The following is a 27,006-nucleotide window of genomic DNA, read 5'->3' on the forward strand; positions in this document are numbered from 1 at the left end:
AAATAAAATCTTAAAAAAAAGAAAAGAAAAGGTAATAGACTCACCTGAATTCTCTTGGAGCCTCAATTCCCACATCTGTAAAATGGAAACTTATAATCCTTATGGTTATCTACCTCTCAGAATCACTGTGGCCACCAAAAGGAAGGACTTTGTGAAACTGAACTTCTAGGCTAGGATAAGCCATGGTGGCTTTTGAACATTTTAAGAATTCTGATGCCTTTGGAATTAATTGGTAGAGACCGTCGTGGACCTATAGAGTGGAACCAAATCAGCCCCCAGTGGTCCATATACCTCTGAATATGGCTTGTTGGGATTAGGCTCACACATCTGGGGTGAAATTCCAGCTGTTTCACCTGTAGCTGTGTGGCCTAAAGAAAGGAAATATTTGAGACTCCATTTCTTCATTTGGGAAAGGTGTAGGTGGTAATAATATGCAGGGTTATTTTAAAGATAAGGCATGACACAGTGATCGTAGATGATTCCATAACTAACTCTGTCTCCTCTCCTTTTTTCCAGAATGTTCAAGGGCACTGTTTCTTCCAGGTAGCTAAGGAAGACCCAAGTTTTTATTAAATTATAAATTGGTTTGTCCTTTTGGAGCCAATGTATGCCTAGGAACTGCCTACCTGGTATATGAAATGGGTTTTGTTGTAAATAGAGAGAATGTAGGCACAGTTTAAGCAGGAAAAGTTTGTGTGATCAGTTTATAATTTTCTATCCGATGCAACATGTGTAGTTAAAATTTGTTATTACTGACAAAAATTAGTACTTGTTATTATTTTTGCATGATTGTATATACCAGGTTAAGTGCTTTGTATATATGAGTTTATAAAGCATCCTAACAGTTCTGCAAGGGACCAGTTCTCTTTCCCATTGTACCTGAGAGAGTAGGACTTAGGGCCTCATGCACCCAGTCCAAGGGCCACTGTCAGCAAGTGGAGAAGCCTAACTTCACATCTTGGCCTGCTTCAATGCACACTCTGCACTTCGGTGGTTTTGAGAGTGATTTGCATTGAGGAGCTGATATCATTCCCACTGGCAGAGGAGACGGAGGAATTAATATATGTGTTTGTTCTAGCTCCCACAGATAGTAAGGGATAGAGCCAACACTGGAACTCTGGTTTCTGCCCCAAAGTGGAGGAATTGTGTATCCTTCCTCCTACAGTACCAACTGCTCCAGTGCTGAAGCTGGTCTCTCTCTCTCTCTCTCTCTCTCTCTTGCTTTTTTTTTTTTTCTAAGAGAGAGAGAGACAGCACAGGGTGTGTGTGTGGAGGGGGTTTGGGCAGAGGGAGAAGGTGAGAGAGAATCTTAAGCAGGCTCCACACTCAGGGGAGAGCCCCACGTGGGGCTCGATCTCACGACCCTGAGATCATGATCTGAACTGAAATCAAGAGTCAGACGCTTAACTGACTGAACCACCTAGGTGCCCCTGAAGTTGGTCTTTTTATTCATCCATTCATTTAACATAGAGAGACTCTGATTAACAGATCAGTGATGGCTACTAGATTATGCTTCCTTTCATTCCTCCAGCACCTTCTACAGATTGATTAATTGGCTAAAAAAGAACCGTTTGAAGCATTGAAATCAAAAGACAAATTCCTGGGGTTTTCATGTTTTACCATATACCAAGCACTCTCCTCTTTAATGGTGCTAATGGAAAAAAAAAAAATGACACCTTCAATTATTTTGCAGGTTGACTGTTGTGTTTTTGGTCCCCAGCTTGACGTACAGCTGCAAAAACTAATAATAATTAAGGCATTCTTTACTTTAAAAAAATCTTAGCTGGAACCCTGCCATGAGAAACAGATGAGAGCAAAGCTGCCTTATTTGAAGGGGAAAGATGCGGCAGGTTCAAAGATACCCCTGTGGTTTCCTGGGATTCTCAGAAGCATCCTGGGACAACATGGAGCCATAGAGCAAAAAAGCCTTTGAGCCTTGTCCATTAATTCAGTAAATACCTTTGAGCACTGGCTATACCTATGTGCTCAGCGCTGTGCTACAGTCTGGGAAAGTGGAAATCAAAGATAGTAAGTACCCCTGCCTTCCAGAGACTCAGAGTTTGTGAGGAGGAGAGAGAGGGTACAATGCAAGGATCTCTAGCCATATTCTCTTTATTTGTGGCTGATGAGGCACAGCAAAGCATCCCTGGGGCTCTGCGTTGGCAGAAATGAACAAGACTTGTAAGGCAGAGCAAAATTCCTTCATTTTAGCTTCAAGGACATTCACAGGTCCTCCCCTCAAGAGCTGATCTTGAAACACATGGTGTGTGTTTGTAGTTCGGTGCAACCACGGGGTCATCTTTCCAAGGAGGAGTGGTACCTGCAGATTATTCATTACTTTACATTGTTTATTCCTACCTTTCATTTAGATCAAATCCCAGACATAACAAAAAGAAAGGGGGGAAAAAAGTGCAATAAGGAAATTTTGTCTTATTATGATGTTTGTCTTGTAGAAGAAAATTTAAAAAAATCTAAATGCCTTTTCATTAAGAGGTTCCAATGCATTCCCTGTATCATGTTAATTACCTAATGGCAGGAGCACAGTGTGCTGTTCAATAGTCCCTCACAATTAGTTGGCAGAGCATTTTAACATCCATTACCTCCTTTGGGGCTCACAAACTCTCCGTGAATGAAGCAATCTGCTAGAGTTTTATTTTATAGCTCTTGAAACTCGGGGTCAGACCAAGCCATTTGCCCAGAATCACATGCCATAGACGGTACCTATGTTGAAACGGAGGTGAGGGGGTAAAGACTCAACAGCCCCACTTTGGTCCTAGAATCCCACTTACCAGCTATGTGACGAGTTTTATTTCATTTTGCTTCTGGGCTGCAGTTCCCTTATATGTGATGAGCAACCAAGTCATCCTTTGCCTGTGCCAGACACTTTCTCAACTCTACATTCATCCAATCACTGAATCCTAACAGTGCTATTATTATTCCCATTTTATGGATGGAAGCTAAGTAATTTGCCCAAGGTCTTACAGCTAGGCAGTGGCAGAACAAGATAAAAATTCAGGTAGTTTGGTGCTAGAGTCCACATTAAGCCCTACACTGTAGGGGCAATGGGAAGAAGGTAGATTGGGACTGATGATTGTACCAGTCAGCATGGTCCTGGTTCTGCTAAAGTAACAAACATCCCCCCAAATCTCAGTGGCTTAAAACAGCAAAGATTTATTTTTCACTCACATTTTCTGTCCCTGTGGTAGGGTTGGGGGGAATGGCAATGTACCACTAGACATCATCCTCATTCAAGAACCCCAGTTTTGAAGTTTCCTCCCAAGTGTCCTTGAGTGACAATTAACATAGAAGGAAGGGGAAAAAGGAGAGTGTGTGATTGCTCAGGCTCTTAAAGTTTCTGCCCAGAAGCAAATTACTCATGTCACTTCTGTTCACATTTTGTTGGCCAAAAAAAAAAAAAAAAAAAAAAAAAAAAACCACATGAAATATACAGAAAAGTGCAATCCTGTCACGTGCTTGGTATTGTAGTACTTGACCCAGCCGGCCAACATCGCAGATGACCTCTCCCAACAACCTTCCCCCCACACACTCACTGGGTGACTGTGTCAGAGCTGAAGTGCTCCTTTCAACTGCTGGAGGCTGTCCTTCCTCTTGACTTGTTCAGGTTTTCCACATGCCTTCTACCATCAGCTTCACTGGAGAATGAAGGATACTATGTAATTTTAATGTAAAAGTTAAAGTTAAAACATTGGCCCAGAAAATGGAATCTTCACCAGGGACAAGAACTCTTTGTTTAGCCAAAAACACCCTCTCATGACTGCCTTCCTAGTGTCTGGTCTATTTCAATATTTTTATATTTTCAACCCACTACAGTTTTACTTCCTTATTTAACTAACTTTGTGTTATCTTCCCACTTGTGAGGAGCACTGAAGACAAAGATTCCATTTTGTACATGGAATCATTCACTCATTTAGTCTCTCAAATAAAGGCTGGAGGTGGGCAGGGCATGGAGGTCATGTTTTTAAGCCCAGCTAATGGCAAGGCGTGAGGTTCCAGGTGTGGTTTCAAGGGTTGACCATATTATATTCTACCATTTGAATTTCTTTCTATGAAAATGACATCATTTAACTCAAACTAAAATTGTTTGAACTGCCTTGAAAGTGAAGAAATGTTGTGGGTGCCTGCAGAAACCTTCCAACAGTAGAAGTCCTTTCTTTCCTCGAGAGACTTCCTCCCCGCTTACAATCTGGCATGGACCCTGTGAAGTCAATTTGAGGAACCCATATATCAAATTTAGGTAAAGGTTTTTAAAGAGCTATAAAGGGAGGGTCTAACATTTTCTTCCTTCATGCCAAGGATGAACCCATTCAGCCCTGGAACACGAGCACTCTGTTCCACAAGTCCACTGCCCTCCGGGTAGGAGGTCAGCAAGGAGTCTTCAATGAGGGAGTGATGGAGTAACTATGTCACATTTGTGTTTATGATAAATTGGCAGAGCATGAGCTGGAAGAAGTTCAGATTAGGGCAGGGACTCTGGACTGAGGCCTGCAGAACTGGAGTGTTGGTGGAGAGAGAAGGAAACAGAGTGAAAATGAAGATACTTGGCTTGGAAATGGTATATACCATGGAGGGCTGAATCTATAGTAGATCCCAGGTTTATGCGCTAGTGGGGAGAGAAATGATGCCATTCTCTGAGACAGGTTGTATAGCATGAGCAGGATTGGGGAGAAGGGTGATAAGAGCACTTAAAATTTCAAATAGAAGAGTAGGGGAGTTCAGGAGAGTAAGAAATTTTTTTCCCATTACCAGAAAAATCTAAGAAGGCTTCATGGAAGAGGTTGCATATAAACAGGATGGAGTTGAACTTATGGAGTTGGGAAGAATGGGACCGCTACCAAAGCCAAGAGTACCCACTCTCGCCTTATGCATGTGTCTCCATTCTCCTGTGTCAACAGGTATGTGAGGTCAAGGACGAAGCATGATGTGGACATGCGGATTGGAATCCACTCAGGCTCAGTTCTGTGTGGAGTGCTGGGCCTGCGGAAGTGGCAGTTTGATGTCTGGTCCTGGGATGTGGACATCGCGAACAAACTTGAATCTGGAGGAATCCCCGGGTAAGTCAAAGCAAAGCCCTCTTCTAGTTTAACCCTTGTCATTTGCTCACTTTGTGATGGTTGGTTTCCTGTGTGCAGGATTCAGAGGCATCTGTCTATAGAAGCAGTTGTTTGGGAGGATACAGGACATTAAAACATCATACAAATATTGGCCTCAAAAGTCTGGTGAAATTCATCACAGGCAGTGAGGATGGTGGGACAGCAGGCAGGTATTCAGAACCCAGCCCTGCAAAACATTGGTTTCCAGACTTGACCTCTATTGGAATCAGCAGAGGAATGTTTTGAAGCCAATGGTGTCCAGACCTGTGCCAGTTCATATAAAGCAGAATCTATGCAGAGTCCATAACTTCTTAAAGCAATTCTCATGGGCAGTCAGGGTTGAGACCTCCTGACCTTCTGTATGACCTTACCTACCTTGAAAACTCAGCTCTCTGAATTTGGCTGGCAAGACCAATCAGTATAGACTCTCTAGTGGTACCAGTGGCCTGGAAGGGTTCACTGAACCCTTAAAAGTTGTAGTGAGATTCTGCTTATGCAGACTGGGCCTAATAAGATTTTGGGTACATGTGAACCAGTAAGTTGTACTGAGTTCTTGCATATACTCTCTCTATAACAGATGATAAATAATAGAAGGTAGATAGATGATATAGGTAGATAGACAGACCAAGGGGCAGACAGAAAGCTAAGACAGACAGAGCATGTATGCATATTCCTTTCCCCATGCCTCATCCCCAACCCTACCTATGGAGTCACAGAGTTCTCTGGAGTCTGCTGTCATTCCTTGCTAATTATATTTAATATCAGGTAACATTGTATCCTGGGAAATAAACTGTAGAAGGTGGTATCAGAGAAACTAGGATTTCCACTCTGCCCCATACTAAGCTCTATTACCTTAGCAAGTCATGTAAAGCATGTTTAGCACCTTGCATGTGATTTTAGCACAGACTTGGGTTTTGTTGTGATGTCTGTATGACCTGAGGTCAATACTTAACTTCTCTGAGTCTCACTTTCCTCACTACAAAAAGAGAGGTGGTAATAATGATATCATACCTTGTGATTTTATGCCCCTTCTGCATGAGGGTTTTTCCCATCTGCCAAATGGGCACAGTCCACCTCAGAGATTTTGTCTGAGGCTATGTTGGGCAGTGGGTGTGAAGCACTTTGTAAACCATGCAGTGATGTCCGCAGGCACACTGCCATCCTTTTAAAGGAGGCGTCACTGTCTTTAATGGTCACCACGCCTTGCCATGCAGACTTAGAATAAGATAAGCCTAACATGTCACCACTGGGTTTCTTAAGTCCTTACATTCTCTGGATTTTCCTACAAATAACTGCCTGTTATATTCCAACAAACCAGACACCTAATCCACCTATGTTCTCTGTCTTAAATGTGTTGTTGCATGAAGAGTTGCCATATGCTCAGTAAATTCCCTTTGCAAACCTAAGAACACAGCTTTGAGGGTGTGTGACATAATGCTTTGACTTCTGGAGGCCAGTGTACTTAATGTCCTCCACCACACCAAGGAATACAAGAATGACTGAGTTTAAATCTGATGAGGTATTTGAATGGTGGAATTACTACTTACCAGTGATAGAGGCTAGGGTAAGTTTCTGAATCCCTTGCCTGGTTTCTTCACTGTAAAATTGAGCTGAGAATGCTACTGACCTCAAAAACTTGGCTTCCAAGAAGATAGTACTTACAAAGTATTCAGTCTTATGTACATTACTTAGGTCTGCTGAGGCCTAGGACGTGCCTCTGTGCAGAAATGCAGTAAGCCAAGACACGTCTCCAAATTCTCCATGGTTTAAAATAGCTGGGTTTTTTTTTAAAGATTTTATGTATTTATTTGACAGAGGGAGAGAGATCACAAGTAGGCAGAGAGGCAGGCAGAGAGAGAGGGGGAAGCAGGCTCCCTGCTGAGCAGAGAGCCTGATGTGGGGCTCGATCCCAGGACCCTGAGATCATGACCTGAGCCGAAGGCAGAGGCTTTAACCCACTGAGCCACCCAGGCACCCTGAAATAGCTGGGTTTTATTTACTTTTCAAATGTCTACTTCCTCTTCCTGTCCATCAAGGCATGTAGGAATAAACCCAGTTTACTTTCCCTTTCAGTAAGAATTAGCTCCCAATTCCAAACCTGTATTGGGTACCTGCCACACACTCACAAGTCAGCTAACTACCATCAATATGTTACATCATTTGATCTAATGACACTCCACATAGTAAATACAGACATACCTTAGAGATATTGTGGGTTCAGTTCCAGGCCACCACAATAAAGCTAATATTGAATAAAATGAGTCAAATGAATATTTTGGTTTTCTAGTGCCTATCAAAGCTATGTTTGCACTCTACTATAGTCTCTTAGTGTGCAGTACCATTATGTCTTTAAAAAAAAAGTACATTCCTTAGTTTTAAAATATTTTATTGCTAAAAAATGTAAACCATCATCAGAGCTTTCAGCAAGTCCTAATCAGTGATCACAGATCAGCATCACAAATCCAGTCACGACGAAACTGATTGAAATATCGCGAGAATTACCAAAATGTGACACAGAGACCTGACTTGAGGAGATGCTGTTGGAGAAATGAGGCTGATGAATTGTTTCAATGGAGGGTCACCCCAGACCTTCAACTGGAAAAGATGGAATATCTGCAAAGTGCAGTAAAGCAAAGAGCACTGAAGCAGGTGTACCCGTCTTAGCTTCCTTATGTTCGTAAGGAACCTGAAGCTCAAAGAAATTAAAGATGTCACATAAAAACAGCTTGCATCAGAAAGGACGAATACCCAACTTTTGTAGCAACATGGACGGGACTGGAAGAGATTATGCTGAGTGAAATAAGTCAAACAGAGAGAGTCAAGTATCATATGGTTTCACTTACTTGTGGAGCATAACAAATAATATAGAGGACAAGGGTAGATGGAGAGGAGAAGGGAGTTGAGGGAAATTGGAAGGGGAGGTGAACCATGAGAGACTATGGACTCTGAAAAACAACCTGAGGGCTTTGAAGGGGCGGGGGGTGGGAGGTTGGGGGAACCAGGTGGTGGGTATTAGGGAGGGCACAGATTGCATGGAGCACTGGGTGTGGTGAAAAAACAATGAATACTGTTACGCTGAAAATAAATAAAAACTTTAATTAAAAAAAATTGACCCCCCCCCAAAAAAAAAACAGCTTGTAAGTGCCTCACTGTGCATCGCTGTTAATTCACTATACTCTCTAATGTATCCAGCTTGCTCATGGCTATCTTCCTATTTTGACTCTCCGGGACCTCACTGTGTTCCTGGGGCTAGCACGATGCCTAGAACAGAAGAGAGAGGTACTGACCACTATGCCACTATGGCATATGCAAGGTTAGTACCTCGACCCTGAGGTCATGCAGAATTAGATGAAAATCCTTTCCCTAGCCACGTGTCCCCAAACAATCAGAGATTCTCAAATTTTGGCATGCATCTGAATCACCCGAGGGCTTGTGAAACCATAGGTAATTGGGCCTCACCCTCAGGGTTTCTGATCCATATGTCTGGAGAGGATCTCAGAATAGGCCTTCCTTATAAGGTCGCAGGTGATATTGATGCTGTTGGCCTTGGTACCACACTTTGAGGACCACTGTTCCCGAGCTTTTGTTAAGTGAGATAATGCATATAAAGTCCCTTGTCCTGTGCACAGGACATAGTCACTACGGTCGTGGCTGTCATGGTGGCCATATGATACAGCTGTAGGGTCTTGAGAAGACTCTGAAAATGCAAGTCCTTGTCTCAATCCTGTACCATCATCTGCCACTGATAGAACCCCAGGCCAGTTATTTACTCATTATCTCTGGGTCAATCTCACCATCTGCAAAAGGAGGTGAAGAAATGCCTATCCCTGAGAGTTGTTGGGAAGAATGGAAATTATATGAGATGATCCACAGAACCAAACTATCTAGTAATACCTTTGGCTAAAAAATAACATTTATGCAAAATAAGTGTCACCCAATTGTTACATCCTATTTCCTATCATAACAGTTATTATTATATACTGGCATTTGAAATTACCAGAAGATGTTGACCTGACATTCCATATATAAGAATATTGTCTGAGGACGGATTCATTTCTTTAGGGGGAAATGTAATTACCACACTGTCAACTGCACATGCTTCACTCCCAAGCTCAAGGCACTAGTAAAGATGAAAATGAACATCTGAAGCCCGGTTCCTATCAAAACATTTAAGTGTATATTGATTAGAACTTCAGCAGAACAATCAGCAATAAATAAAAGTGAGGATGTCTTCCACTGCGGAAAACATAATATTGATTTAGTATATGCAAATATTAGTCTCCCTGAGCACTGACAGCAGAATAATAAAATGTAGAATCCAGATAAAATATCAAATGAGATTGGTATTTAACTTAATTACTTTAAGAGAAAATCAGCCATCGGACTTAAGAAAACCCTTCCAAGAGTATTGTTTTGCCTGGGAGAAAAAGACAACTTTCTAGCCCCCAGCTCTAAACTTGATCTGAGAAAGAAGACTGGAGCATCCATTTCATGAAGGTCAATGACTTTTCTACTTCCTTAGGTTAACATGACTGAGTTCCCAGGTGTTAACAAAATTCATCACAGAATAATTTGCACTTACACACATTTCTCACATGTCTCAAGGAAGCTCAAAACATGTTTCGCATGTCTTTATTTTTAATATCTTGCCTTGCCTTTGAAATCAATGACTATGTATGATGATACTTGTTTTGAAAACATAGAGAATGCATGTTAAATGGCCAGAAATGCATTTTTTACAAAAATGCATTTTACAAATTTTTTCTGTGTCCTTTGCAGTGAGTTATTCTCTGTAAGCAGGAGCTTAGCAGGATGGGTAAAAAGGGTAATAGGGAGATAGAGATAGTACTAAAAAGTAAAATGCATTTGGAAATGCTCCTTTTAAAAAATTTTATTGTTTCCTTGGATATACTTCCTCTATGATTACAAAAGCCAAGCAAAATATGAAGCATCTCCCTTATTCATCCATCCATTCATTCAGAGGAGCAATAAACTCAGCCTAAGGGAAATGACTTTGAGCTGAATTGGGGAGTCGGAGAATGTCCTGTAGAAAATGTGGGGTGAGCATTCTAGGCAGAGAGCATGGCTTGTTCTGAGTTTAATAGGCATGAAATTGTACCTTGACGTTAAAGAAATGCCAATTACTTGATTAGCTGGAGAAAACATAGTTTATAGGAAGGGAAGAGCATCAGAGAATGAGCTTTGAAGTGGTAGAGCCCAGAGTAGAGAGGCCTTCTCCAGGGCTCGGGCTGTATCCTATAAGCCTTGAGGAGGCATGGAATAGACAACAGTAATATCACAGTGGCATTTCTGTGAATATTCCTAATCATTTAAGCATGTTCTTTTATAGTATGTTCAGTGTACCATGCACACTAACATAATCTTGACTACTTTACACAAATCAACTTTGGAATACAATGATCCTAAGAGATAGGTACTTTTATTTTCCCACATTTATGGTGAGAAAACAGTCTTACTGAAAGTTTAAGTAGCTTGCCTAAGATCTCTCAGCTAGCAAGTGGTAATGGTAGGATTTCAATCCAAGCAATCTGGCTAAACAGCCCATGCTCATCATCATCATACTAATCTACCCAGACCACAATACAGCACAATAAATAGTCTGATTGAGTTAGACAGTTAAGAGGACAGAAAAACTCTTCCCCAAAGGATTTACCATGTGAAGTTTCCACAATTCAAGTCTGATCCTTAAGGCTCTTGATGTCATCTATTGTTTTGCTAAAACAAAAACAACAATGAGAAAACTTGGATCATGAGCTGTGATGCAATGATGATGCAGGAATGAGTCACTTACCCTGTGAGTGAGCTTAGGCAGCCACCTGCCTACCTGTGTTCACAGCTCTGTTCCCTTCTCTTTGCCATATATATCTTCTAGAAGAAATTACATCTTAGAATAATTTTCCCAAAGGACCCTCCTTGCATAAAACCTGAACTCGTAAGATCTGCCTTTGTTTTTAAGAAGATTATAGAAAAGTTGAAGAATCCAGGCACAAATATATGAAAATGAAAATGATGAGAAAAGTCCTGAAATGCTAAGAGAACTGCTATGATTGCATGGTGACTTGTACAATAATTGCGTTTGGGTTCAGAAACATTTATGGAGCTTGTTTTTGCAATCCAATCAACAACACCGAAAAATCACCAATTCTTGAAGGTTGCTGGGATCAGGCAGAGAGTCACAGGAAAAGCCCAAAGAGGTGCTTCGGTATGGCCCAGCAAGGCTGGATTTTATCAGAGGCTGCAGTGTCCCTCGGGGTGAAGTCAGTGATGTGCTGCTCATTGATTTACATCTGTACTTCTGTTTTCTTTCATTCTGTCTGCTTTTTCAGGGGAGTGCATATTGTCCTTGACAGTATTGTCTTCACAGTACCCATGTGTAGCCCTGCTGTTGGTTTTGCACAGGATGACAAACAGCAATGGCCTTTGCAGGCCACCTCGGGAATGTATAATGACCTATGCTTTGTGCACACAGGAGGATTCACATTTCCAAAGCCACGCTGGACTGCCTCAACGGTGACTATAATGTGGAAGAGGGTCATGGTAAAGAGAGAAACGAATTCTTGAGAAAGCATAATATAGAAACCTACTTGATTAAGCAGCCTGAGGAGAGTCTGCTGTCATTGCCGGAAGACATTGTCAAGGAATCGGTGAGCTCCTCAGACAGGAGAAACAGTGGGGCGACATTCACAGAAGGATCCTGGAGCCCCGAACTGCCCTTTGATAACATAGTGGGGAAACAGAACGTAAGTCCCGGCTTCCTTCTTCTGGTTAGCCAAGAATGCATGCTCCAGTGCACCCCCAGCCCAGAGGCCTCAGAGAAAACCGATCCATCTTTAACCTTTTCTCTGCTGAGCACCGTAATTGCAAATGATTAAACATCTCTCTTCAGGACAGAATTAACCTATGTATGCATTCTCAGGAAATGCAAGAAATATCAAAGGGTTCTCAGCACCCCCCCTTCTTTCTATTCCCTCTCTCTCTCTCTTAAATCTAGCTGAAAATAAACATCATGTGAAGGTGGATTATAATCTCCGCCCCACCCCCGCCCCACAAAATTCTCATGTTGGAGAACCTGACATGATTAAATAAGGAACAAAAGTAGAAGACCAAGTCCATGAGAACCATTTCTTAGGGAGCTGGCAGGCCAGGAGTTCTGAGTTACCCTCTGAAATTTAAAATCAGGAGGGCACTGTTGATCTGGGAATATAAAAGCATCACCAAGTGAGATCAAGGGTGAGTGTAAGCGCTTTAGAAGGACCCAGCAATTTCAAAGCCCCCACAAACATAGTTCTATTCCTATTTAGTGTGGATTTGCATCTTAAATGAAGGATAGGGCTACAGAGTCAATACATAGGTATAAATCATCAATAATCAAATTATTTAAATTTTTTTTTCCAAATCCCAAAATCACACTAAATCCAGTGAGATGCTCAGACTCCAAGATGCGCTGGAGAGGTGAGGTTGATCAGGGAGAAAACCAGAGGGATTCAGAGATGCTCTTGTCTCCAGCGTGCTTGTCCAGAGCAGGGGCAAAATCACCTGCTCACCTAAGAGTTTACTTTTAGTCCTTTACGCTAAGTACAGATAGTCAAATTCATGCAAATTCATGGTGTAACTCCACCACACCTTTTTAAAGAAACAGAAGCCAATATATAAGACTGTCAAATAATCTCTGACAGTCTCCTGAGCCAAGCAAAAGCTGAAAGCAGTGTAAAGAGTGTCCGCAGCTTTATGAGGGCATAAATGGGTTAATTGTCCTCATCCATGGACCTACATTTTTCTCATCAACTTGCAGATAAGACAAACCTATCTGCTTAAAAGCATTTAAAATGGAGCAAGTTAAAATGGTAGAAAGCTTTCCCTCTTTCTTCTGCATTTGAAAGATGGATGTGGGGTGCCCCAAAACCAAGTTAACCTGTTTCTTTCCAGTTCTGTGTGAAGAAGCTATGAACAATCCATGAATCAGATTCCAGTGGGGAAGGGTGTAGGTCCAGCTAAGCCCACATGCCTTGTAAGAGTCTTACCTTTAGGTCTTCACTTGTCTTTTGTGAGTGTTTAATTTGCCCCCAAATTATATGTCCATGCAAGTCATCACTAAGTTCAGTGTCTACTTCTTTCCATCCTTTGATTGGTATGCGTGGTACAGTTTGATGTACCGGTCTTGTGCACTTGCGGCAGTGGATGCATGACCAGCCAACAGTGTCCTCCCTGCTCCCTCTGCTTGTTGTAGCTCAAGCCTGAATGCTGGTTATTGAGAGGAGATGTGTGCCTCATACCGGATACCTCAGTAACTGCAAATTCTTGGTTTTAGTGTTTCTATTTTTCCTTTTTGCTCTTTCCATTTGAAAAAAATTCCTATTTAAGCTGATTGCAGAAATTAGGAAAGCTCCTAATTTTTCTCATCTCAGTTGTACCTAACCTCGCCACTAATTTTTGAGCACCAAAAAGAAAAAGGTAAAGATGCTTGGTTTTATTTCATGATTGAGCCATCTGGCAAAATTGGATAGGAAGAGTGGAAATATTATCTTTGAGGATTTTCTAAAGATATTTGCTGGTGTCATGAAATAGTTGGGATGACATGTCATTATCAGTCAAAGGTTATTAACTCGGTGTTTAACCATACCATGCATTTCTTGTGATGCCTGAGTTCTGCCTGGATATAACCCATCTGTGCCATATTCAGTGTGCATAATATCAATTCATTTTGATGCCATCAGACCTACAAGCCAGTGAATTGTATTGATATTCACAAAGTACCAAGTGGAAATGACTGAATCAATGGAAATGCCCACAAGCTCTCAGAGTTTGTACTTAGGCTTAGCTCTAGAAGTCAGTGAATTGGGTGTGTGATTCAGAGATAAGACGTGCATCTGGAAGAGATCAGCAGTGGTTTGGCTGAACCCATACTCTGCTAGACCCCCAGTCACTTCCACAGACAGCCCAGACCATCTGAGTGTTTACATAACACAGATAAAACACACTAATGCTTCACTGGGGGCGGGTGGTTTCCAGCTAAATTGGCCAGATGTTTTGATGTCTATTAATTCGTAATGTGTGCTTAGAAATGGTGTTAATGACTTCAGTATGCTGAGCCCTAATCTGTGCTGTGCAGACAACAGATGTTCAGATAGTTACATTAGCATGTATTCAGTCATTCATTTGATAAAGATTAATTGAGCATCTATTATATGCCAAGTACTGCTAGGAATAAAATAGAAGGGGATACAGAGGAAAAAGACACTTTAGAGATGAAGTCAGACAGTGGTTTTTATGCATGATGCAGACAGAAATTACGTATTTCACTTACCCACTGTTTAGCGGGTGGTTAGAACACTACCTGCTAAATAGAAGGGCTTGATTGAAGTTTGTTGAATGAATTAATGAATGAAATGATAGCAGCAGGTGGCAAGGGAGAGGAACCAGTCAAGTTTGACCTCCAGGTTTCTTGCTTCAGTGACTGGGTCAATAATGATAGACCTGTCCTTTAAAATAGGCCCTACTGGAATGGTAGGAGACTGGGAGGGAAACACTAGGAAGTCAGTTTGGGACATGTGGAGATTGAGGTGCCTGGGACGGGTCAGAGAAAGATCTCCAGAAGGCTACTGGACACACACTTTTAAAGCTCTGGCATAAAGGAACAGCACAAGAGAGCAATCTGGTAGTCATCAGGATTTGCATGATCATTGAAAGTATGAGAATGGCACAGATCACTGTAGGGAATATATAACATAAACCAATAAGAAGGCACTGAGCAGATACTCGGAGGCACCAGATGGGAGGTGAAAGAGAGTAAGGATCCCATGATGGAAACAGACAGGAAACAATCCGAATGATCAGGAGAGAATTAGGTAATGTGATGTCATGGAAGCCTAGAGAACAGATCATTCTGAGAAGGAAGGGGTGATCAATGATGTCAACTATAACCAGGAGACCCAGTAAGATGAAGACTAAAAATTACAAATTGGAATTAGATTGAAAAAGATCACTGGTAGGAGACAGATTTGATGAGAAGTAAGAAGCCAGATTATCACGAAAATCCATAGAGTTCTGGATTTCCAAGAATAACTCCAATGCAATCTCTCTCACCATCCCAATGCCCATTTCAGGAGTCTATCAGCAGTTTGGAACAGCAAGAGAAGTCACTAAGAATTCCCTCTGGACCCTTTATGAATCTAGATAATCTCTTGATTTTGACGTCCTGCACCTTCCCTGCCCCTATATCTGTATCCATTTGGGTTAAACTTGCTGGTTCAGTTCTCTGGTTTCTGGTATCCAGGTTGTGCTTGGACATGCTGAGCATTTACGCTTTGCATCCCTAACTCTTGACATGGCACAGGTGATCTGCTCATCGGTTTGGTGTCTCGGCTTCCTGAACCCAAATCTCAGTTACCAATGAGGCTTCCTATGCTCTGAGCCTACGGGTGGAATGAAAGTTAGAAAATGGAAAGGCAAGAAGTTTAAATCCCAGGTGGACTATTGAAAGTTGAGATTGTAATAGCAGAAGTAGGTCATTGAAATAGACCAAGAATTAAAATATTGACATTTAGGGGAGGGCGTCCAGAAACTTTAAGGTGAGATTATTGTGTGAGTCACCAGCATGGTCATTGACTCTCTCGGAGTAAAGACAAAACATGAGATGTGAATTGAAGACCTAGGAAAACGGTCCTTAGATTAAAGGTCACATTTCCCTGTTGGTTGCATGTTGTATCTAAAAATCTTTTTGTGGGCTTGAGCTCTTATTCATTTGGTTATTTAATAAGCACTCTGTGTTCTAGATCCTGGGGATCCAGTAGTAAGCAGACTTACTTGCTCCCTATCTTCCAGGAGTTTGCCTTTTTTTTTTAATGTTTTATTTCTTTTCAGCATAACAGTATTCATTGTTTTTGCACCACACCCAGTGCTCCATGCAATCCGTGCCCTCCCTAATCCCCACCACCTGGTTCCCCCAACCTCCCACCCCCCGCCCCTTCGAAACCCTCAGGTTGTTTTTCAGAGTCCATAGTCTCTCATGGTTCACCTCCCCTTCCAATTTCCCTCAACTCCCTTCTCCTCTCCATCTCCCTATGTCCTCCATGTTATTTGTTATGCTCCACAAATAAGTGAAACCATATGATACTTGACTCTCTCTGCTTGACTTATTTCACTCAGCATAATCTCTTCCAGTCCCGTCCATGTTGCCACAAAAGTTGGGTATTCGTCCTTTCTGATGGAGGCATAATACTCCATAGTGTATATGGACCACATCTTCCTTATCCATTCATCCGTTGAAGGGCATCTTGGTTCTTTCCACAGTTTGGCGACCGTGGCCATTGCTGCTATAAACTGCCTTTTGAGAGAATGGGGAATGCAGACAATGAACTAAAACATATACGTTCTACAAAGGAAGTAGAGATCTATGAATAGGAGGTGGACAGAATTACTGCAGAAGGATTATGGAGTCTCTGAAGATTCTGTTTGAGTGCTGAGAGGACTATAGATGTAAATAACCAGAAAAAGAGCTTTGCAGACAGAGAAAACGTCTAGTGCAAAGACCCTGAGGTAGGGAAAAGTTTGGTGTGTTAGAAAAAGCAATAAGGTCCACATGGCTAGAACCTCACAAGCAGGGAAGAAAAGGGTATGAGATGAAGTTAAAGGAGACGGGAGCAGAGTGCTAAAAGGCTGCTGGTTTTAGATTTTATCCCCAGGGAAATGATAGAAAGTTTTTAAGCAGGGCAGGGACATGATCAGATTTAGATTTTCAGGAGATCACTTCAGCTGCCTTCTGGAGAATGGATTCTGGGGGCAACAATGGACTTATCAGGGAGAGACTGAATCTTAGACTTACAATTTACAAACGGATACCAAAGGGTGAAGCTTTCATGTCACTGTACAAAGTATTGTGTGAGGTCCTTAATAATTTTAACTTGATTTTTATGACAAGAGATAGGCCAGGGGAGGTGCACCTGCTCTTTCAGAAGCAAGCCCCCTCTCAGTGATGGGGTCTGTCCTCAGATATTTTGAAATCCTCAGCCCTGTCCATCCGTCCCTTTCACATTCACCCATCCTGGATGGGCATCCCAATCCTGACGCTTTGTTATTACTCCTCAAGGCTTTTTAGAAGAACCACCCGGAGAAAAGTACACATTTCTACTTCATTGTCTATATTAGTCATTTCTACACTATAGACGGACTTTGATCATCATTGTTACCATGAAAATAGTGCCAGCTCTGTGAAGACTGAAATCCTAGGTAGCATTTCGGTATTCCACACGACAAAGCAGAACGTGAATGCTCTTCATTGCTGGAGGTATAGCTAAATATCCACAGCATCGCTAACGCTAACAGAGATCAAGAGTCTGGGGTCGGGTACCATGTTGGGAATGTTGTTCTTATCCTTTCCATTTAATTTCCGTACCAAACTTACAGGGTAAGTGTTCTATGCCTGTTTTACAAATGAGGAAATTGTGATTCATAGAGATTAATTAATTCCCTAGAGGACATGTAACCAGTAATAGCAGAGCTGCAATTAAAACCCAGTTATGTCTGATTTCAGGGCAAACTGCCTCCCCTCTGTGGCCTGAGGATAGATGCTGGGTGTCTGCCTTCTACTTTGTTTCTGGGTCAGTCAGTCTCAAAACTCTGTGTGTGTGTGTGTGTGTGCGCGCGCGCGCACGTGCGTACGCATGTACACGCAAGTGCGCACCCTCTCAAGATGGGTAGCCACTGAAATTTAGGAATTTTCTGTGAAAACTCCAGGAAATGACCAGATTTTCCTCCAGCTTGTCCTCATGTCCTAGGTAGCATCTCATCCCATGAGTGTCCTGATGTGATCGCTATTTGCATGGCAAAGCCTAAGCTGGGCAGCCTGCCATGTCTGCCTCATGATAAAATGACAACCCACCATTTGTTGTAGTCCCACTTGCAATGGGGAGTGTTAAGCCCAGGAGACAAGGAGATGTCTTGTGAGTGAAGTGAAGCTGGCTAGGCAGGAAGCAGAACAAAAAACCATAGTGGGTTATTGTGACTTCATCGATCCCAGCTGGGACTTTTCTTAGATCCTGCTCTCTGTGTCCATAGGGAGAAAAGAAAGAATTCTCATCTGGTTTCCCTGATGATCAAAACCCTCATGTTGACCTGATGCTGAGGATCACAGTTTCCTCATACTAAACTGATTAGTCTTGTAGGTTGTAAGTCTCATGATCCTGGGACAGATCTCTGCAGGACCCAAAATTTGTCCAAATGAGAGTGGGAAGGGCCTGAATGGAAACTCCAGAGAATGAAGTTGGAGCCCTAATTGTTCCACTGACTGCCTTAAGGTCTTGGACAGTCACTTCTCACCTCCAGTTCCCAGTGTTCTCAACTACGCCAGAGCAGGTCCGCCTGAAGGATCCCTTCACTTCCTTTCAGCACTGGCATTGGTCCATTCCATTTCTCAGTCCCCAGCGCATGCTGGGAGTCCATGGCTGTACCAGTAAGTTACCCACATTTCAGAATCCCACCCTCCAAAGAAACACATAATTCACCAGGAAGTAATGAGGACTCCTACTGTTTAAGGTTACCCTAATATAGGAGAATAGTTTAGCATAATTATCATCCAATGAACTGTCTTAAAACATCAATATCAAACTCATCAATAAGTTAAAGCAAAAAATTGAAAAGGTATTTGAGGTAAAATCTTACCTAACTAGACAATGCAATCTACTCCCTCTCGCAGCACTCCAGACAGTTGAGTTTTGGTTATACAAGCTAAACATCATTACAAACATCTTCACACTTCCTCTTCCTTCAGCATCCCGCTTTCAACAAGGTCATTGTGTTCTGTTGAGTAGTAGGGATCCCTGGGGTTTGGTTTCTTCACTTAGGTTTCTGCTCTCAATGGGCAGTGCCTTTTTTTTTTTTCTTTTCAGCATAACAGTATTGATTATTTTTTCACCACACCCAGTGCTCCATGCAATCCATGCCCTCCCTAATACCCACCACCTGGTTCCTCCGACCTCCCACCCCCCCCCCACCGCTTCAAAACCCTCAGGTTGTTTTTCAGAGTCCATAGTCTCTCATGGTTCACCTCCCCTTCCAATTTCCCTCAACTCCCTTCTCCTCTCCATCTCCCCTTGTCCTGGGCAGTGCCTTTTTTGTGCAAACCGATGTCCACGAGAAGAACTCTCTAAATTCCATCTCATTTTACCTCTGTCATTCACCTGATGAAGCCAAGTCACTCCCCAACAAGACGTTCATTTGTTCACTCATTCAGTCATGCTTTATTCAGCTGCTCATTGAGTAAAGGCCAGGTACCAGGCACTGAGCTGGGGGTTAGGGAAAGAAATGAGGAAGGAGATGCAGACTTTCAAAGACCTCATGGTTACTGGGATCACCACCTGGTCCACAGCTCAGTGTGATCTTGCTATCTTTATAGCAGGACGGCATTAGAAAAGGACAGAAAAATGAACCAGGGTAATTGGGGAAGGTCTTCCTAAAGAAGAGACTCTGAAGCTGAGATCCACAGATAAGTAGGAGATAGGCCAAGGGTGAGGGAGCAAGGCCCCAGGAGGAGAGGGATGGCAAGGCCACCATCTCAGCCTGGGTTTCTGCTGCTCAAGAAGAAGCACCTGCTTCTTCCTCCCGGCCCCCACCCCAGTAACTCTGATCTGAAATTCCCGTTCAAGATGCCTGAAATATTGGGTATTGGTTTTAAAGAGAAAGAAGGTGTGTTCTCAGACCTTACTGCTTCTGTGATAACCTGCCAAATATCTAATTGTCCATATTCAGTGTTGTATGCAGGAAATCACAGGCACATTTTTCCCCATCTGCAATTTATTTTTAACCATTTTAACATCAGATTAAGTCTTGATGTTCCCTGGACGGGACATCTGCAGGCTTTTTGGGCAGAGAACATGGAGGGCTTTGTCCATTTCCCCGCAGTGCATCTGCACTCTTCCCGTAACATAGCTTTTTCTGACAACGAATCTCCCCAGGCTCTCCTTAGCCCTGACTCAGAAGATAGCCGCTGAGCTGAGCCAGGGAGAGTCATTAGAGGGGTCTGGTTTTTCACTCTCTTCAGACAGGCAAGTGGATTTGAAGCCTTCGGGGAGTGTTGAGTGAATTAAGTAGGCAATTTAATCCATTTACTTTGACTAATCATCCTTCTTTCCTCTGAAGTTCCAGAGCTCGCCTAAGGTGGGAGAGAGAAAGGTAGAGGTGAGCTTGTGGCTCCCGCAAGATTGCAGGCCTGCAAATGTGTGTTGGTTAGTATACAACACACACCCTGTGCTTCCCCAATGCTTAATACCTGGATGAAACTTTTCTAAACAAACTGGCCAGACTTGACTTTCACCAGGGACTGACTCATTGTTCACGGAGTCACAAAACTGTGACCTGAGGAACTAGAAACAATGAACGCAAGGTATCTTAAATAGGAGAAGGTTAATGTACGATATTTTAAATATATGGAGATACGTACTGAAAGAAAGAACAAAAATCTGGATATTTTCCCCCTGACTCCTTTATATCCTTGAACCAGGATCTCAGTTACATTAACCTTGGCACTAATTTGACCAATGACTGGGATAAGATTCTTCAATGTAAAATTTCTTCATTGAACTACATTGGATTTTTTCCTCTTTTCGCCACCAAGGATACTTATTATTTTTACCCAGTGCAAGGCATATGTATGTATGAAGGTTCTTCTTTACCACACAAAGCTGTGTTTGACGTGAATGAGTGTGCACGCCCACTTTTTACAGCAGTGGGGTAGCGTGTGACATAGCCCACCACCATGGCTGCAGCTCTGCACAGGAAGACGAGGGTTACTATTCTCCAGCTATTTCATTCCAGCCCAGAGCAGACACTTGACATTGCTGGTGGCCTTGACAGGCTCATCTTGGCTATTCAAGCTTGTGCTTATTTTTACTTCACTTAGGGTCATAAAGGTATTGCCCTGCCTTGTACATTCTTGGGTATTGATGGAACTTTTTAAAAGGTTTTCTTACATCCCAAGGTCCCAAACTACTGTTGTGAATTCCACATGAGGAACCTCTAGGAGGTACCATTGCATTTTTCCTACTCTGTGACACTTTTATTCCCCAAAAGGATCTCCCACCATGACACATAAGGGCTTTGCAGACATTAAATGAGTAACATCCACTCAGGACTCCATATCTCAGAGTGATAAACTCAAAAACAAACACTGGCAATAATAATGGGCCAGAAAAGCTAAATTAATGAGACAATTCCAGCAAGAAAGTGTATGGCAGAGAATTTAAGAGGAAGTCTCAAAGACATAGCATGACCTGAGTAGCTGCTTTTCTGGGTTCTGTCCTGCCATACCTGATGAGAAGTAAGAGAGGCTGGGTTCTTGAAGGTCAGTAATGGTAGCACCATTGGAGCCAAATTAAGGAAAACATCAATAACCAGACTTAATCCTTTGCAGAAAGGAGTCTGAAAAAAAACTAAGACAGATAGACTTTTTAAAACACCAAGCATGAGTCATTTATCAGCAACTCGCATTTATAATACTTATTTCCTATTCCTACATGAAAAGAGTTACTTCAGAACCTTACTAAAGATAAACATTTTGGTAATGCTTATATTTCCATTCTCTTCAAATTTATAAGAACACACACATACACACTCCCCCACACAAACCTGCCCCAACCCACACACACTTTCATTTTCCCCTGTGGCATTGACAGTTCTGAAAAATTTACATCTTAAATGTACACACATACACACACACACACACACACACACACACACACACACACACAGAGTAACTTAGGTCCTGATATGTTTGTTGATTCATTTCCTGAGCTTTACGTATCCATCTTGCTAACCCCGAAGGTCATTTGGTCAGTGCGTAGCAGTTACCTCTCCAGACGCAACCTAGTTGACATTTTGGTCCAGTTGTTACAGCGCTACAAGTCCTTTGAACCACACCTGCCCTGTGGCCCTATACACAAACCATTAATGTGTCAGAGTCTCCCCAACTCATGAGTCATGTCCTGAGCAAGAATCCTGCCTCTCTCTCTCGACTTACCCCATCCCTCTCACTCATTCCAGCTTGACCTTGAGATAAGGTCAGTGCTGGGGTTTATGTATATAATCCACACATCACAACAGATGTGATATTTTAAAAGTTAAACTTCAATTGGCAGCTTGCCTCAAATCATGTGGCTTCAAAGTGACCCCATCTGAACGGTTGTGCCAAGTTCTCTTTGAGCCAGTTCTACATAAGTTTAGAGACCTTTTTGATTGAAAATGGCCCAAGTTCAGTGACTCAAACACAGTCACATTCCCAACCTGAGATGAGCATCTATCTGAGAAACTCAAAGGATATTATCAGAGTAAGAAATCCTGAATTAGCTTAATAGAGGATCAACTGAAGAGAGCCAGACAAGCTTCTCAGGCAGGACAGAATCTGAGTCAGACATCGCTTGTCCTCGGTCAACCTGGCTCTGAGGTCTAGGGACAAAATCTGGGATGCCTGTGATTCCCTCTGTGGACCCTGAGCACTCTTACCCTGAAAGCTCTGCCCCGTCAGCTGGATTTGTGGTTGGTCTGGAAGTTCAGCCACAGCTGACCATTTGCCCACACCTCATCCAAAGAGAACCAAAACCAGTAAGTGTCCAAGACCATGAGCCTCTGGTAAGATAAACTGAGGCAAGAATCAAAGCATTAAGTGTCAGACAAAGCATACTGGGAAGAGAGCTTAGCATGTCTAAGACCTAAACCCCCAAATGAAGAAACTGTCTTAATGATCTGGTTTATCAATATTCATTGACAGGTCAAGAGTGAGGCTGCGGGCTTCATATAAGTAGCTAGAAAATTCTTCTTGTGGGATCTACCAGAAGTAGGGGGACCTCCCACATCATTGTTTAAGTCTCTTAATTATAGATTTCAAGACACAAAGTGACAAAGGCCAATGAAAGAATTTCATACAATGTTAGTTCCTCATCAAATGTATGATCCAGACAATATTCGCAAGCTTTCAGTTCAGCCCAAACCTGGAAAGGAATGATTGTCCAGATCGTCTGGGCTCCAGACCCACATCTGCGTGCTCATGATTGAGGTTTAGGAACCAAGTTCCACACGGTTGCTGGAATTCAGCACAGCCTGACTGGAAACTTCTGGACTATTATTTCAGCAAACAGAATTCTGCCCCTTTGTTATTTCAGTTCTTCAAGCAGAAGCTAGGAATCTATGAAAAATTACTGAACTCTTTCCCCATAACGATACTACATAGACCTCTCCTGCAAGAATATCTCATTGGCCATTAGTTGGCTTTGTTTGGAGGACAGATTATAGTGATATAAATATCCCAAATATAAAAGAGAAGTTAAGTGTTATCCCTAACCAAAGCACTGCCGGGCATGTAATCTGAATGTGATTTTTCATTTTCTCTCAGTACAGATGGGAAAAGTTACAACAATCTTGACTAACACTGCATAACCTCATTTAGGGAGGATGGTTCAGAGAAAAGTCTGAACAAAATCTAAGACAGATAGACTTCTTAAAACACCAAACATGAGTCATTTATCAGCAACTCACATTTATAATACTTATTTCCTATTCCCAGTTTGCTAACACTAATGTTCCTCTAAGAAGGAAGAAGTGTTAGCAGTGGGTTCCAGGAAGCCCCATAGGGATATTTTCCCAAGGGTCCTCCAACTCAGTACTTACCAAGATGCCACTTAGAGCCTCCTTACCAGGAAAACAATAAGTACCACATTCCAGGGAAACCTCTGTTCCACTATCCCTAGATTGAAGGGGAAAAAGTTGTGTCTCTTTCAAACACAACAAACATTTCCCCCGAAGCCCTGAATGCAAATCATTCTGGATTAGATCACCTCAAACTTTCCTAAGAAGTGAGCTTAGAGGAAAAAAAAAAAAAAAAAAAACTTTCTTTTTTGAAAAGGCAGGTGCTTTCTCTTCTGGGGTTGGGGTCAGGGTTTTAATAAACACAGAAAAAAAAATAGCCCTAATACGTGCAGCTGGGTGCTCTTATTCAGGCTTAGTGTTTGTCCCTGGCCATTTCTTCTCACGTTTGGCTGGTTGTAGGACCCAGGCAGTGGGGTTGGAACCGAGTGAGGCAGAAACCTTTGCCTTTTGCACAACTCAAACTGCACAGGCGGCAAGTTTGACATACAGCTGGAGAGACCTCAAGGGCAGGCACAGGGAGATGCTGCCAGGGAGGCAATGCAGGGGTGAAGCAGGAGTTGGCTGAGGAAGTCTCGGCCCTACTTGCTTCTGAGTGCAGGCTCCAGCCTGAGCCTGGAAGCAAGTAAGGTCTTGGGAAAAGATAAAGCCTCTCAGCACAAGAGGGGAAGGCGCAGAGCCTGCTGGACTTGGCATTTTTTCTGGGTCTTTCCCAGATCAGCAACAAACTGGCCCATACTGCAGGGCCTCAGTCACAAGCGCCTGCAGCCCAGTCTCAGGACTGCCATGTCCACCTCCCAGAGGCACTCTCAATGATGACTTCAACCTCACTTCAGGCTGTCCTGTGGCAAACACTCCAGCTTACGTGAATCCAGGCTTTGGTCTTCGTCATTGGTGACCTCTGGTGCCTCAGTGGCCAGCACTGCGAGATAGTAAGGGGGTGGTGCATTCTCTGAATTCCAAAAACCTGGATAAAACCTCATGTTGAGGGGCGCCTGGGTGGCTCAGTGGATTAAAGCCTCTGCCTTTGGCTCAGGTCATGATCCCAGGGTCCTAGAATGGAGCCCCGAGTTGGGCTCTCTGCTCAGCGGGGAGCCTGCTTCCCTTCCTCTCTCTCTGCCTGCCTTTCTGCCTCTGCCAAATGAATAGATAAAATCTTAAAATAAACAAACAAACAAACAAAAACCCTCATGTTGACAAGCATCATAAGGCTGCATTTCAATGATCTTGCTCTTGGCTGGAATTATATTCAACCATGTCCTAATGACTTTTACCTCCTGCTCATCAAATACTAGGCATTTGATAGAATGGTAGAAAAAGAAACCACATTTCATTTAATAAGTACAGTTTGCTAAACAGAATCTTTCCCAATTGGGGTCCACTTGGGAGAGAATAAGAAAAAAATAACAGAACTTTTGGTAGCAAGAGTTTGGAAACAATGCCCTTATTAATGCTCTATATAGTCTCTCAACCTTATACCACTCATTCATGCATGTAGGCATGCATTCACTCCACACATACTTATTAAGAACCTACCAACTGTTCCAGATGCTCGAGATTCAGTTATAGATAAAACACAGTGCCTGACTCTCAAGGGGATCATAGCCTAGAGGAACAGATAAATACAGAGTTAGGCAACCCCCATACACCACAGTGACCACTGTGCTGAGAATAAGTACAGGCTCAAGCAGGTTTTCTGGAGAAGGTGATGTCTGATTGGTTTTTAAAACAGTGGTAGGGCATGCAACTTAGATGCTCCATGTTCAAAGGCATAAACTAGAATGGGCTAAGTAATTGTTTAGTAGGTCATCTTATGGCAGGTGTCTAGGCTTCAACACAAGGTCACATGTCATTTGCATTAGGTCTGATTCTATACACTAGAAGGCAGACATGTGGAAAGAAGTTAATAGAATCTTACTCAGTAATCAGAGGCAGGACCCCAGGTGATGTTGTGAACAAAAACAGGGAAGAACTTCAGACCAATGTTTCCCAAATGGTATTTCATGGAACATGCAGAGGTGATTCGAGCCAAAAAGCATTTTGTGTTCTAAGTTTGAAAAATGCAAAGTTTTAAAATCTCATTTCCACAGAACTTATCATTACCTTCAGTTCAGTAACGCGTATTGTGAGTCTCTCAACAAAACATGTCCTTAGTGGCTACAATGGCAATGAACCATAATGGATCCATATTTCCTAAACAGATTGGTCCACAGAACCATTTTGTAAAGAAGCATCCCTTCATTCCTTCATTCCTTCTTTCAAAAAACTTGTTCTTTAAACAAGTTTTTTGGACAGGAGTTAACTAGGAGAATTAGTGATGACCTCCCCAGATGCCAACATTACAACTATATCACAACTACATCATTGGATTTGCAGTATCTCCAAGGATGCTTTAGAGGGCGTTTTGCAATTGGAGTATGTGATCCATAAGAGCTGCAATATTTCTGACTCAACTTGATGTTTCTGGAGCATACACCTCAGCCAGAAATCTTACTGGGAAGGATGTATTTGCTGCCACAACCTGATGAAGGAATACCAAAGTTTGTGGCCATCCATGAAATGAGAGGACAGTAGAAAAAAATAGATTTTCACTCTGTATGTCATATAAGACAATTCCCAAAGAAAAGTCATGGGCCAAAACGACTGTGAGTTTAAGAGGATCTATGGCTTGTCCTCCCGACCCCCTGCCATTCTGATGCAGTTTACAAAAACACACCTGGGATTTGTGATGCTGATTTTCACCCGAACACCCAGATTCTCAGGCAGACCCTATGTTCAGAAACTTGGGAGAAGGGGCTCTGGTTCTTATCTGGGCTTTGATCTGTCCTAAGTACCTATGAGTAAAGAAGTCATTGAAATGTACTAGGAGAGCATGGATCTCAGCTAGGATAAATCTCAGGGCTGCAGTGCCTTTTTGTGAAGTGGCTCAGATATGAGAAGCCAGACCAGTAGCAACCTTTGATGTTTCCCAACATTGTTGCTCCAAGTGGACCTCCCAAATATCTGGAAATAGCAGCTAAGGTAAATAAATGAGCATACTACACACTTAGGATTGTATATAAGCATAATATGTATTTCAGTTATACGTTGAAACATATATTCAGATATATGTATTCGTGTGTGTGTGTATGTGTGTTATTCTCAGGCATTTTCCATTTCCTTCCATTTCATCCGTTTGTTTTCCTATTCCTAGCCAACTGCTTAAGTTGTTTACATAAAAGAACAATCTCGACATTTAGGAGGTCAA

General features: G+C 42.4%; 1 protein-coding gene across 3 annotated transcripts in view; it reads left to right on the forward strand.

Moving 5' to 3' along the window:
• ADCY8 (adenylate cyclase 8) overlaps positions 1–27,006 on the forward strand; it is a gene marked incomplete at both ends in the record, with an annotated part of 223,421 nt that overhangs the window by 110,495 nt on the left and 85,920 nt on the right. For all 3 annotated transcript variants that reach the window (XM_080799944.1, XM_080799945.1, XM_080799946.1), the window contains 2 exons: positions 4,914–5,072; positions 11,602–11,872. In XM_080799944.1, the coding sequence (XP_080656070.1) occupies positions 4,914–5,072; positions 11,602–11,872 (430 nt within the window). The remainder of the gene's footprint in view (positions 1–4,913; positions 5,073–11,601; positions 11,873–27,006) is intronic.

This window comes from Martes martes (genome assembly GCF_963455335.1).
Source record: "Martes martes genome assembly, chromosome: 4".
NCBI lineage: Eukaryota > Metazoa > Chordata > Mammalia > Carnivora > Mustelidae > Martes > Martes martes.